At 47.7% G+C, this 13,570-nt stretch overlaps 2 protein-coding genes across 5 annotated transcripts in view; one reads left to right on the forward strand and one right to left on the reverse strand.

Annotated features, from left to right (window-relative positions):
- gria3a (glutamate receptor, ionotropic, AMPA 3a) overlaps positions 1-4,752 on the forward strand; it is a 58,654-nt gene extending 53,902 nt beyond the window's left edge. Inside the window, exon 15 of the mRNA XM_056594629.1 lies at positions 4,447-4,752. Within this exon, the coding sequence (XP_056450604.1) occupies positions 4,447-4,692 (246 nt within the window). The 3' untranslated portion in view covers positions 4,693-4,752. The remainder of the gene's footprint in view (positions 1-4,446) is intronic.
- A 2,921-nt stretch (positions 4,753-7,673) lies between these two features.
- The window catches only part of thoc2 (THO complex 2), a 32,568-nt gene continuing 26,671 nt past the window's right edge, over positions 7,674-13,570 (reverse strand). Inside the window, exons 32-38 of one of the 4 annotated variants that reach the window (XM_056594185.1) lie at positions 13,459-13,517; positions 11,813-11,848; positions 10,429-10,554; positions 9,658-9,724; positions 9,415-9,560; positions 8,347-8,423; positions 7,674-7,783 (exon numbers count right to left, since the gene is read on the reverse strand). In XM_056594185.1, coding sequence (XP_056450160.1) covers positions 7,756-7,783; positions 8,347-8,423; positions 9,415-9,560; positions 9,658-9,724; positions 10,429-10,554; positions 11,813-11,848; positions 13,459-13,517 — 539 coding nt within the window. In that variant the 3' untranslated portion in view covers positions 7,674-7,755. Of the gene's footprint in view, positions 7,784-8,346; positions 8,424-9,399; positions 9,561-9,657; positions 9,725-10,428; positions 10,555-11,812; positions 11,849-13,458; positions 13,518-13,570 lie in introns of all 4 variants that reach the window. The other 3 variants (XM_056594184.1, XM_056594187.1, XM_056594186.1) reach the window with 3 other exon arrangements.

The following is a 13,570-nucleotide window of genomic DNA, read 5'->3' on the forward strand; positions in this document are numbered from 1 at the left end:
GAGGATTCGTAACTTGTCAGTTTTTCTTCTACAAGGATCAGATGAAAGGTAAAGTCTCACTAGGTAAGAGCAGGACCTTCTCTCTCTCTACCGTCTCACCGTCTGCTGTGTGGAACACACACTATAGACAACGCACTGTATGTAGAACACACTGTGTACAACGCACACATGTAGAACACACCGTGTACAATACAATGTGTACAACACAATGTATACAATACACTGTTTCTAGAACAACAAATTGCATGGAGAACAGAGTGGAACACGCACTGTGTACAACACACAGTATGTAGAACAGTGTGTACATCCCACAGATGTGTGCGTCTGAGACGGCAGAGTGGGAGGGTCCTGACGCATGTTTTGTGCATCGTAACGAGACCAGTGTAGACCACATGCCTGATGCCAGAGGTGTTCCTCTTGATTGTAGCATGCTGACGATAGTGCATGAGATCGCATGTCTGGCATGACCGCACCACAGTGCACCACTAGGTCCTGGATTACATGATAGTGCACGTGCACCACTGGGTCTTTGCCTATATGATAGTGCACGTGCACATCTGGGTCTTGGACTATATGAATGTGCCCCACTAAGTCTTAGACTATATGATAGTGCACTTGCACCACTAGGTCTTGGACTACATGATAGTGCACGTGCACTACTAGGTCTTGGACTATATGAAAGTGCACATCAAACTCTGCCCTATTTAGGAGCTTGGAGCAGGAAGCATCTAAGCCCTGTGGTCTCCATATTTATAACAAACTTCCTCTTCTCTTTAGCCTACTTGATTTATAAATAGCATCGTACAGTCATTCTTAATATAACTAATCATACCATGAGTGAGGCATTGTGGGAGTTGAAGTTTGTCCAGGGGCTTTATATAGGCCAGAGGCCTCCCAGAGGTCCTCAAACTGCCAAGTGTTTTCTTCTGATTATTTGTGTGTCTGAGTATGTGTGCGTTTATGAATTTATTTGTGTGCGTGTGTGTGAGTGTTAGGGTCAGCTATGAATATGTAGAATAAAGCAGAAACTAGGACATGCATGCCGTACTGGTGGTGCATGGAATGACGCGTGCTACAAACAAGGAGAATGCCTCTGAAAGCATGTGAGAATGTAGAGTATAGAATATATATGAATAGATCGCAGTATGTATAAATAGACATTGATTTGAGTATAGAATATAGAGTAGATATCAGTATAGATGAGTAAAGAGTATAGATCAGAGTATGGAATACAGAGTACATAATGTACTCTATATTCTGCATAGTTGCTATAGATTATAGTATTGATTTGGGTATAGAATGTAGAGATTAGATCATATAACCTATAGATTTGGGTATATAACATATATGAAAATATTGAACCACAAATTAGAGTCTAGCACCTAGGGATTAGAGTTTAGAACCCAAGATTAGGGTATATAACAGATATTAGAGTATATAACTGCAGAATAGGGTATAGAATGTAGAGATCGCTGTTTAGAGGCTTTCCTCATCTTTATCATCTGTAATTCTTCATGCTGATCTTTCTTCCCCTTTAAGAAGATGAAGATAGAGGACACTAAAGGATATCTAAACAACGTAGTGGTGCATCTTTAGTTAGATCTCTAGTTTGATAGAAAAGGAGAGCTAGGTTTGTCAGTTTCAAACCAAAATCTAAGTGTCTACGAGTTAAAAAGACAAATAACTACAATAGAACCAGTTCAAAACTGGTTAGTCAGTACCAGTTTAAAATTACAAATTAATCTGCACCAGTTTAAGACTGGTACTAGTTAATCAGTACCAGTTTGAAACTACAAATAATCCGCACCAGATTAAGACTGCTACTAGTTAGTCAATACCAGTTTGAAACTACAAATTAATCGGCACCAGTTTAAGACTGCTACAAGTTTGTCAGTACCAGCTTGAAACTACAAATTAATCTGTACCAGTTTAAGACTGCTATAAATTAGTCAGTACCAGTTTGAAACTACTCCTTAATCAGTTCCGGTTTAAGAATGTTTCAAACAGCATGGGTCGGTAAGTGAAAGTACTGCTGGAAGAATTAATGTGTGTGAACATTTTCATGCTTTTTGGTTTGTCGCCTCCGAACTCACTCACAAGATGCAGAAAGATAAGACACAACAGTGTTATGTATATACTAAACATTATTAGTGCATACATATTACTTTTTGAATGGGGTTTTAATATTTCAAGGTTTATAGGGAGTTACCTGGTTGATAGGAACATTCTAAGTGCAACTGGTCTGCGTAACTGGCAGAGATGCATTTAGTGATTAAAAAAAAACAACGTTCAAACTATTTGGCGATGGAAGAGGAAGGAGTCTAACTCTGTTAAAAGAGTTGAGATTCCACGGTACACACAGAAAGCACTCCTGTGTTCAGTACACAGGCAGCACAGCCTCATCTCTATGGATGTTTACATGACGTGCTTCATCCATACCATCCGTACTCATGGACTCATCAGATTTCAATGTGCATTTTGTTCGTGATGCAGCTTTGCAGTGGTGAATACAATATATTCAAATCATGTTCAATTACAAACCAATTCTTTCCTGAAAGAAAATAAGACTAGAAATCTTGCAGTCAAGTAAATCAAGCTAAATGTCTTGCAAAACGTAAAGTCCCGTCAATGATCGACTTCACGGATTCGGTCCCGCTAAGAAACCAAATTAACCCAAAGCTGAACCGTGCCAACAAATGTTGCTGGACGAGATATAAAACAGATATAAGCCCATAAACCCAGCCTGTGATCTGCCTGAAACCAGGAGATCAACCTTCATCTCCGATGGCGTCAATATTATTCAGCACGTTTCGAGACCCCAACCTCCAATGACGCACCTGAAATATTGTTCCCGGTGTGGACTCCAGCACAAGATGTACTGAAGGGCAGATTTTGTAAGACATTCGCTTTAGAAAAGGAATCTGAAGGCTGCTTTGGACAACAAAGGGTTACTGATGTAGATCCGCAGTGCCAAACCTTTTGGGACCATGCCCAAAGCCTTAAGTAGGCTACAAATGCAGCCTTAAGTTAAGCTTACCTGCTGTCCTATATGGCTACGCAGCTTCTAGTCCTGCAAGTTGAATTGATTTCATTGATAACTATTGATCAGTGTGTGCCGATTACTCAAAGCGATAGAGCTAGGGCCTGGCGCCATGCTAGCCATGGTTAGCAACACAATCACAGCTAGCTTATCAGAAGCCAGGCTCCGGCTCTATCGCTTTACCATGATAAAGTAGTATTTAAAGAGTTGAATAACATAAAATAACATGTTATGATGTTATTTATGTTATGTCCCACGTGAAGAACTCCTGTAAACCTTGCGGTATTGAAACTCAGTGAGCAAGGAGTCTTAGACAAGCTGAAAAACAAATGGTGGTACGATAAGGGGGAGTGTGGCACCAAAGACTCAGGAAGTAAGGTCAGTGTCTGCGGGATGCACCTCAAATGTTGACACGATGAATGCTTCTGTACGCAACACACCGTAAACCTTCACATACTGCTGGCCTCACTGGGCACGCAACGTCTGCTCACACACTCCAATGTAGCCTCACATTTCTTATTTATCACCAGCAGACCGTTTTATATGAGACTACACATTTAATAACACCATTATTTGATGCCTTTGACTGAATTCATAAGCATAACAGTACAACATGCTTTTTAAGAGTAGCAACCATTATACTGCTATTTTGTTGACCAAACCTTTATTGACATTTTATTTGTTGATGTGTTTAATCATTTTACAGCAATGTTCGTTTTTCTTACGTTTTAAAGGCGGATAATAATCCGCCTTTAAAACGTGAAGAAAATCCTAAAATGACACTTTAACGTAAGATTTTAGGAGACAAATATGGGATTAGGATTTGAACTAGGAAAGGCACTAGGATGTGTGACTACAGCCACCAGTAGGGTTAGATCACGTGATAAAAACAAAAATTGTAAAATTCATAAATGAAATTCAATACTAATGTTTGGCTTTTAATATAAGTAAATTGGTTCTACTCGCCTGTCATCCACTGAAAGACAGGTTCATTAATTAATTAATTAACTGGTTTAATAACCCCGTAGGAGTCGAGGGCCCCGACGTAAAAGAGTTGGGGGGTCCCGCCAGGGGAGACTGCACTACACATTAAGAGCCTTTCTCTCTACATTCACCACTAGTCACTAGTTATTATTAATCATCACAACATGACTGCTGTGCTCTGAGCGGCGGTAGTGGGTTCATTAAGAGCAACTGGGGTGGGAGGGTTCGTTTAGACCGGGCTCCATAGAGGGTTAATAAGTCAGTTAGATGTACTGTAGGTCGGTCAGACCGGGTTTAGGTAGAGGGTTAATAAGGCAGTTAGGTTTACTGTTAGTCTATTTAGACCGGGAGTAGCCTGAGTTAGGGGAGTTAACAAGGGGCCCATGAGAAACCCTCATCGCTTTGCTTTACCTTGTCGCCAGGACAAGACGAGCGCTCTGAGCCTCAGCAACGTGGCAGGGGTCTTCTACATTCTGGTCGGGGGGTTGGGGCTGGCCATGACCGTGGCGCTCATCGAGTTCTGCTACAAGTCCCGGGAAGAAACCAAACGGCTGAAGCTGGCCAAGAACGCCCAGAACTTTAAACCGGCGCCTCCAGCCAACACGCAGAACTTCGCGACGTACCGGGAAGGCTACAACGTGTACGGAACCGAGAGCGTCAAGATCTAGCCTCGGTAGGTCTCCTGCCGAGCCGACCTGCTGCTGATTGTTTGGTGCGTCACAAGTTGCATTGCTCCGATTGGTTGATTGGATTTATTGGTTCAGAGGCCGTTTTGTTTGCGCCTGATAACTCACTTTGGAAAGCAATAATGAACGGAGAGGTTCCAGACTAATCCGCATTTGTGGATTGGTTTGTCAGACTGGATTCAGTGTCAACGCTAATAGTAATTGCCAATGCCCGGTAATCAACCAATAGCAAAATAGAAGTGCTAGAACTGATCAGGCCCCTTTTTAAAGAGTCTAACCTTAAAACATTATGCAAAAATATAACTTATTCTTCAACAATAACACTACAATGAAATGTGTGTTATATCAAATTAGAATGTTTTAAAATGATGATTGATCTGCCAAACCTCCTTATGATTTTCTTTATGTTTGCTAATTGCTTTGCAGATTGGAAACGTCCCTCCTAATGGTATGGCTGGACCCTGAAAACACACACACACACACACACACACACACACACACACACACACACACACACACACACACACACACACACACACACACACACACACACACACACACACACACACACACACACACACACACACACACACTACGGCTGGTCTGCTAGACGGCTCTGGACTTGGTGAAGCCTGCTGTCCGCACCGCTCCTCCTGACCTCCGTGGAGGTTGACGGGCGTACGGCGGGGAATCGAACATGCGATCTGACTCTCGTAGTGCCTTACCGAACACGGCATCAGGGCAATGCAAACTTCACTTGGACTCACTCGACGAAGAGACATTTCAGGACTAATAAGTTGAGATCGGTGGAAGCAGGGCCGGCGCTGGACGTTTCGGAGCCCTAGGCGACTCGAAATCAACTTGCGCCCTGGACAGGTCTTGCGAGCGGGGGGGGGGGGGGGGGCGCCCTGACAATTGCTCACGCGCCCCCTCGCTTCTCCGTTCGCGTCGTATATTTTAATTGATATATTTTTTAATTAAGGGCGCCACCAGAGGGCGCCCCCAACGCATTTGTCGCCCTAGGCGGTCGCCTAGCTCGCCTATGCCGATCGCCGGCCCTGGGTGGAAGACTTTCTAGGTTTTGTTTTCACGAAAAGCCATCGGTCCTCGATCTGAACATTGTTGAACATGTTGAATAGTTTGAATCCTCTGCAGACATTTTTGTGGTGAAAACTTTTGAGTTTGGGTTTAACGTTATACTTAGAGTAGTGAAGTCATCTACTTATTTTACAATAAGGTTTTATTTTCAGTGCTATATTATAATACAATTTAATTCATAGACTAAGATCATTAATAGTGATGACATGTTTTTTTTTATTTTATCGGAAGATGTGAATACTGAGACTGGGTGTCCACTCAAATGGCTTTGGTCCTGCTCATCCCTGAAGCCAAAGAAGATAATATAAGTGCAGCTATGAGATACCTGGTTTATACGTTCAGCATCCAGCCCAGCGACAAACATAAGACGGAATCATTCACGGCCAGGAGCTCTGAAAGAGCACTTGGAGGCGTCATCCAAAATAACACTGCATTCTGTACAAAATGTACTATTACACATTTAATAAAGTTTATATTTAATATCTCTTCCACCCCCCTTATGGAGTTGAAAAGCCCCATCTGCAGTGGAGTTTTGTATCACATCTCGTTGCGTTTGGGGTTGAACATGAGGTGGAAGTAAAATATGTTTTAAATGTTTATCAAGATAGAGATAAAGATGCTTCACATATACGGCTGAACCTTTTCTTTGTTTTGATTTTCTCTCCCCAAGTTAAATGCATGTTGAACTGTTAATGGCTTAACCAAACTGCACCGTAAAGTTAAAAGATTAAAAATCCCTCCCAAGTGGAACCGTTTCCATTGCTAGCAGACGGATGAGTGGCATGTAGACACAGGACAGCCCATGTACAAATACTTTTATTACATTCTTTTCCTAAATAAAAGTAACTTTTTGATATTTTGTTCTGTATATTTATTGTTTGGTTGTATTTAATACCTGCTTACATGTTTGAGTACTTTCCACCAAAATGTTTTGTGAATTGAAATTCTTAAAACTGACTTGCTTAATTAGGCCCTTAGATTAAAGGGTTGGAGATTTTACAACTAAATAAATCTGCCTGGATTTTTTCTTGTGTAAATAATAGGGCTCTTCCTGATGAATCTCCAAACCCTAGTTATTATACAATGCATAACATTACATTTAAAATGTTATCGTATGCGTTCGTTGGTGCAAGAATTTTTATCACCAAGGAATCGTCACGGTGGTTTTACAAAATAAAAGCATGAGACCAGATCAAAGTAACACTAAGAAATTCATTATTTATTGGTTTTAAAAAAGTGTACACGTGTTGAGTACAGCAGATTAAAAACTCCAAAAAGTTACTTGAAACAGTTGCAATCCAGTACAGAACTTTAGAAGTGGGGTTTTTGTATTCTTTATTTTACAATTCGGCATTTTCAGGGAGAATGAAACTGGCATTTTTTTTGTCATTTTATAAATTATGTAAAAACCTGAAAACACAAATAAACTGAACAAATTGTGACATAAATCAAAAACAAAAAAAAACCAAACAAAAAAAAACATGATTTGCAATTCCATGTCCCCCTCTTTATTATTGTACACATAATATACAAGATGGTCCTTAGTATCATGTATCCACCGTTGCACTCGGATTAAAAGGGTTGGCGGGGGTGGCGGGCGCGGTCTAACGGCGGAGGCCACGCAGAGACTCGAGACACGCAGGGTTCTCGCGTAAAAAATGATAACACTTTCAGGTGATCTACAGGAAATACATTTAAAATGAAACATAAAAACATGGAGAGCCGAGATTCACAAACTACAGCGGACCTCTTCCCGGGGCAGGAGGACAACGGAAAGCAAAAAGAAGATCTGGTCCGGGACATGGAGGGCTGGTGGGGGGGGGGGGGGGGGGGGCTGATAAAAGCGTCCCGGGTTCTGCAGGAGGAGGACACCGTGAGGACCGTGAGGAGAGACATGGAGACAGTAGGCGAGCAGGAGGGGTCTTACCTGCACCCTGGGGGAGCGCACTATCGGTGCTTGTCTGACGATTTATGAGTGATCACGTTAAGGGAAACATCCATGTTGTTTTAGAAGAGCAGCTTCTAGACAGACGGACGGAGGGACGGACTGAGGGACAGAGACCGACGTGTAAGCAGAGAGGGGGGATGACAGACAGACAGGCAGACAGACAGACAGACAAGAGGATGACAGACAGACACCAACATACATACAAGCAGACAGACGGGGAGGATGACAGACAGGCAGACAGACAAGAGGATGACAGACAGACACCAACATACATACAAGCAGACAGACGGGGAGGATGACAGACAGGCAGACAGACAAGAGGATGACAGACAGACACCAACATACATACAAGCAGACAGACGGGGAGGATGACAGACAGGCAGACAGACAAGAGGATGACAGACAGACACCAACGTACAAGCAGACAGACGGGGAGGATGACAGACAGACCAACTAAGACACAGACAGAGGATGACAGACAGACGGAGTGAGACAGTCAGGGAGGATGAAGGACAGACAGATGGGAGTAGGCGACAGACAGACAGACAGACAGGCAGGCAGACAGGTCCAGAAATGAATTTCAAGGATATTGCTTCTTCTCCTCTTTTCCACTGCTGCTGTCTCTCTTCTCCTTCTTCTCAGACTTCTCCTTGTCGTGACGGGACTCCTGGAGAAAGACGATAACATGGATGTCAGCGCCAGCGGTGTGGTTCCGTCTGGACCCTCTCCGGCCCTCCAGCGGCGGAGAGCTGGACAGCGGACGAAGACGGACGGCCTCCGAGAGGAGGACAACATGATGGGAGGAGCGTGAACCAGGGGACTGTATCGACGGGAGGCCGGAGGGCGCAGGTTAGGGGTCAGACCCCCAGCCGGAGGGTCCTTGGTCCCATGCCCAATGTCTACAGCCCCCCCTTTGGCCCGCCCCAGCCCTCTTGTGATGCATCGTCATCTCCTGCTGTAGCAGTGCTGAACGCGCTTCAAAACTCACTGCTCGGGAATTTAAACACATTGTGGAATCTGGATTAGGGCTTTGACTTTTGCCCAAAAATCATATTCGAAGTTCGTTTGTTTATTAATATTCAAATATTTATTAATAATATTTTGACCATTAAATGCCTTCAGTAAGACCTGGATTGGGCTTCGCGAGGTTTGTTTACCGGCGTTGCTATGGTTACCGGTCTTGCGCGTTCCAACGGTTTATTAGGTTTCTAATAAACCGCTGTCTAATCAATACTTCATTCACTGCCTCTTCCGTGGTCATTACAATATTATGAATAGACTGCGTGGGGTTCTCCGACGTCTCTCCCTCTTGGCCTGCCCATAACGGGTTCGAATATTAAGGGCTGCCTAATATTCATTCGAATTTTGATTTATTTTCTGATATTCAAATTATATTCAAATAACGAAGTTCCGAGTCAAAGCCCTAATCTGGATAGCACTTGAAATGTGATTCTAACTATTCACTCCCCACCCAACATGTTATGACCCCGGGTGCGACTCCTCTCACTCTGCTCCCCGTCACTGCAGAACCTGGTAGTCCCTCCACAGATCCTCGATGCGTTCCCTTCATGTCCCCACAGTCCGTACAGGTGTGTGTGTGTGTGTGTGTGTGGCGTGGGCCAGACCATAATAATAATAAGTACCGGGGGGGGGCTGACCTTCTTGCCTCCAGAGGAAGTCCTCTCGGGCTTCACAGAGTCGCTCTTCTCCTTGGAGGAGGACTTGGAGCGCTTGGTCTTCTCCTTCTCCACCGACAGAGGGGCGTCCGAGGACGGGCTGGTGCTCTTGCTGTTCTTGCAGGAGTCTGGGGGAGAGTGAGGCGGGGGGTTATGGAGGCCGTGTGTGGGGTGAGATACGTGACGAAGGTGGTGGTGATGATGATGATGGTGATGAAGGCTCACTGGTTCCGTTCTCGTCCTTCCTCCTCTTGGTCTCCAGGGGGACCTCCGGGTCGCTGATGATGTGGTCCTGAGGAGAGGGAGACGGACGGGTCACTAGGGTCTCACTTCCCCGTCGCCACGCGTCTCACCACAGCGTCACTCCCCGGTCTCGCCAGAAACCCTCTCTCTGGTCTCGCCCTCTGGTCTCACTACAGCCTCTCATTCCCTGGTCTCCACACGTTTAAGGCTCCGTCCACACGAAGCCCAAACGGGCGAAACTGTTCCGGTTTCGATCTATCCGGTTTCGGAGTATCTCCGTAAAGACGGAGTCAAGCGAAACCGGCTAGATGTGTAGAATCGCTGTAGTACACATTCCAGGCCCATAAGAGGCGCTGCTTCTGCTACAGAAATCCAGAAGGAAAATAAATAAGAAGAAGAGGCGAGCATGCGCATAAAGGGTGAGACTCCGCGGGCTTAACAGTCATTGGCTAGAGGGTCGAGGGGTGGGGCGATGACGTCATGGTTTGCGGTTTCAGTCGGTTTCAGGCGTCCACACGAATCCAAAACGAAACCGGGTAGATATGAAACCACCTCCGAGGGCGGTTTCAGAAGTTTACGGTTTCGGTTTCACCTCCGCCGGCTTCGTGTGGACGGGGCCTCATTACATCTCACCCCTTGGTCTCCCTCCCTGTGTCACCCCCTGGTCTCCCTCCCTGTGTCACCCCCTGGTCTCCCTCCCTGTGTCACCCCCTGGTCTCCCTCCCCGTGTCACCCCCTGGTCTCCCCACTCACCCTCTTCCTCTCCTTGCGTTCCTTCTCTTCCTTCTTGTCCTTCCCGCGGGGCGTGGAGCCGTCGTTCTTGTCCTGCTCCCTCTCTCTGCTCTTGGAGCGCGACACACAGTTGTAGCCGGGGTGTTGCTGCGGAGACGAGGGCACGTTACACACACACACACACACACCGGTAGGCAGGAGACGGCCCCCCTCCCCCCCTCCTCCCCCCGGCTCTGACACCCCTGCGCACTAGAACCATGTGACCAACACCGGGTCCAGGATGCTCAATACTGACCCCTAGTGGTCCTTCTGCCTTAACATTCTCATATCCAATCCAATCAATACACACCGACATAAACTAAACCCTGGTGGCTGGCTCGGGTCGGTACAATCAGAAATCTGGGATATTTAAGAAATCACAAAACTGACCATCTGACACGCTGTGAATACTAAACACGGACGGAAAGACTGACAGAGAGAGACAAGACAGAGACAAGCTAGAGAGAGACAAGGCAGAGTCCACACAGACGAGAGAGAGCGAGAGAGACAAAGAACAACAGACAAGACAGAAACTGAGACAAGATAGAGAGAGACAAGGCAGGGAGAAACAGTCAGGGAGACAAGCGAGAGAGAGAGACACAAAGACAACAGACAAGACGGAGAGAGACAGACGGACACAAGACAAACAGAGAGACAAGACAGAAATACAGAGACAGAGAGACAGACGGACACAAGACAAACAGAGAGACAAGACAGAAATACAGACAGAGAGAAAAGACAGACACGATAGAGACAGTAGACAGAACCAAATCTAAATCCGGACTTTTAAGGTGAAAGCTGTGAGGTTCCTTCAGATACGACCTCAAGAGTAGCTCCCTGTAATAGCCTGTGTCTCTCCCCCCCCCGATCTGGGGGCGAGGAGGGTTGGTGGGTTAGTCCCCGACCGCTGGCTGCATCCCTACTGCCCTCACCGTCCCGTGAACAAGCTTCCCCGCAACACTTTTAAAAAATTAAGGCGTCACCGTTCTTTCCGCCTCGACGGGGAACAACTGGTTGACGGCTCCACGCTAAACACTATGCTATTAATTAGCTTCAACCATTTAGCTCTTGTAACAGAAGTGAAGTGACTCTTAAGTGAAGTGACTGTCTGCATCTTGAAGCAGCATGAGGGATGGAACCCAGAGGTCGAAACACTACAGGCCCATCCCCTTGTGACCCCATGACCCTCAAAAAGGATAACGCTTTCTTAAGAGTTTAATACTTTGACCATCGTCTAGTTAACGACACCTTCCATGTCAGAACCGGGTCATTTTGAGTCCGTTTGAACCGGGAAGGTGGAGATAACTAGCCGACCGCGCTAGAAGGTGAGACTGAGGACCAGGCTGTAGGAGAGTAGGGGTCAAACCTTGCTGGCTGAGTCCTTAGGGTCGTTGTTAGCGTCCTGTAGGAATGAATGGACATGACAGATGAGCTGCTGCAGGAGAGGGGGAGGGGGAGAGGGGGAGAGGGAGAAGGGAGGGAGGGGGGGGAGGTGGAGGAGGCGGCCCGCTTCTTCTCCGATCTGACCTCTGACCTTCGGGGGATCAAGGCTCGGACAAGGTCAGGACACCTGGAATGTCAATACTTGGGGAAACCCTGAGCATGGAGAAAGATAGAGATGTCTACAGAGAGACGTGTTTCTGGAGCCTGTCTGCAGCATGTGGTGGTGGTGGTGGTGGTGGGGCTGAGCTGGTGTGCGGCTAAAGTGCTAAGCACTAGGGTGTGCTCGGTGTGCTAGCGCCTCCCCCAGTGTGCTAGCACCGGGGCGCGCGAGCGCCAGTGTGCTGGCGCCAAGTGTGCTAGCGCCTCCCCCAGTGTGCTAGCACCGGGCCAGGTGTGGCGAGCGCCAGTGTGCTAGCACCGGGCCAGGTGTGCGAGGGCCAGTGTGCTGGCGCCAGGTGTGCGAGCCCTTACGGCGTGCGATGCGTTCTGAGTATCAGTCACTTACAGGTGGAGAGACACGCCGGCGCCTACACCGTCCCCTGGCTGCACGCAGGCCTACTATTACACCGCTAGCGTTGCCATGGTTACCGTCGCCTCTGGGGACATCTCGCCCGCCTCTTCCTCCTCTCCTCTCCTTTCCTTCCTCCTCCTCCTCCTCTCCTCCTTTCCTTCATTTCTTTGGGGGAGGGGCTGTGTAGCTCAGCTCTCCTCCGTTTGTTTGAGGGCAGGTGGGGGTGTGGGGGTCTTCCTGGTGCTGGTGGCGTCTCTTCTTGGTTGTTGGGGGGGGGGGGGGGGGGGGGGGTGTGAGGGTGATAAAGGGGTGCTGGTTGTTGGGGGCGGGGGGTCGTTGCTGATGGGGTCACAGGAACACCTCTGGATCCGTCAACGTCGAACCGGGAACCGATGGCCTCCGAACCGTCTTCTGGATCTGCGTCAGGGTGGGGGCGTGGCCAGGGGCGGGGGGGGGGGTCGAGGGGGGCGTGGCCACCGCGCCCGGACGACCAGCGTGACAGGATGACACCGCACCCCGGATGGGGGACCGGGTCCTGTAAGACCGGGCCGCGGGGGACTGACCGGTACGGACGACGAGGGAACCTCTAAAGTGCTTGAGCGGGATCTTCTGGGAACGTTAACTGAGACGGGACGGGACGGGGGGGGGCTGGGGGCTCCAACGCTGGTGAAACTCGAGACGATAAAAACTCTTTTCCGACCGACGGAACTGGGGGTGGGGGGGGGGGGGCTTTGATTTAAACTTTAGTTTGGACCTTTCCCCCGCCGCGGGCGAGCTGTACCGCGCGGCACAACGGTACAAAAAACATCTTCTCAAGGCACTACGACTCTCGCTCTTTAATAGGAAAATACTGCTCTCTTAAAATCATTACATCTACACAACGCTCCTGGGGGGTAAGTCCATCAGGCTTAAAGGTGGAGGGGGGGGGGGGGGAGACAGAAGAGTCCATATGAGTGCTGGGTCGGGGGGGGGCTCCTGGCTCCTGCTGGGGGTCTCCGGAGGTCGGGCGGCCGGGGTGTGAGAGGCAGAGAGGGGACACGACCTCAGGCCATACTAACCTTTACAGACGACGAGTGGGATGGAGACGAGTGGCTGTCCAGCTTTCGCCTTTTTGTTTCTGTTGGGGGGGGGGGGCGGGAGAGAGAGGGGGGGGGGTCAGAGGTTGGCAGA

This window comes from Gadus chalcogrammus, chromosome 7 (genome assembly GCF_026213295.1).
Source record: "Gadus chalcogrammus isolate NIFS_2021 chromosome 7, NIFS_Gcha_1.0, whole genome shotgun sequence".
NCBI lineage: Eukaryota > Metazoa > Chordata > Actinopteri > Gadiformes > Gadidae > Gadus > Gadus chalcogrammus.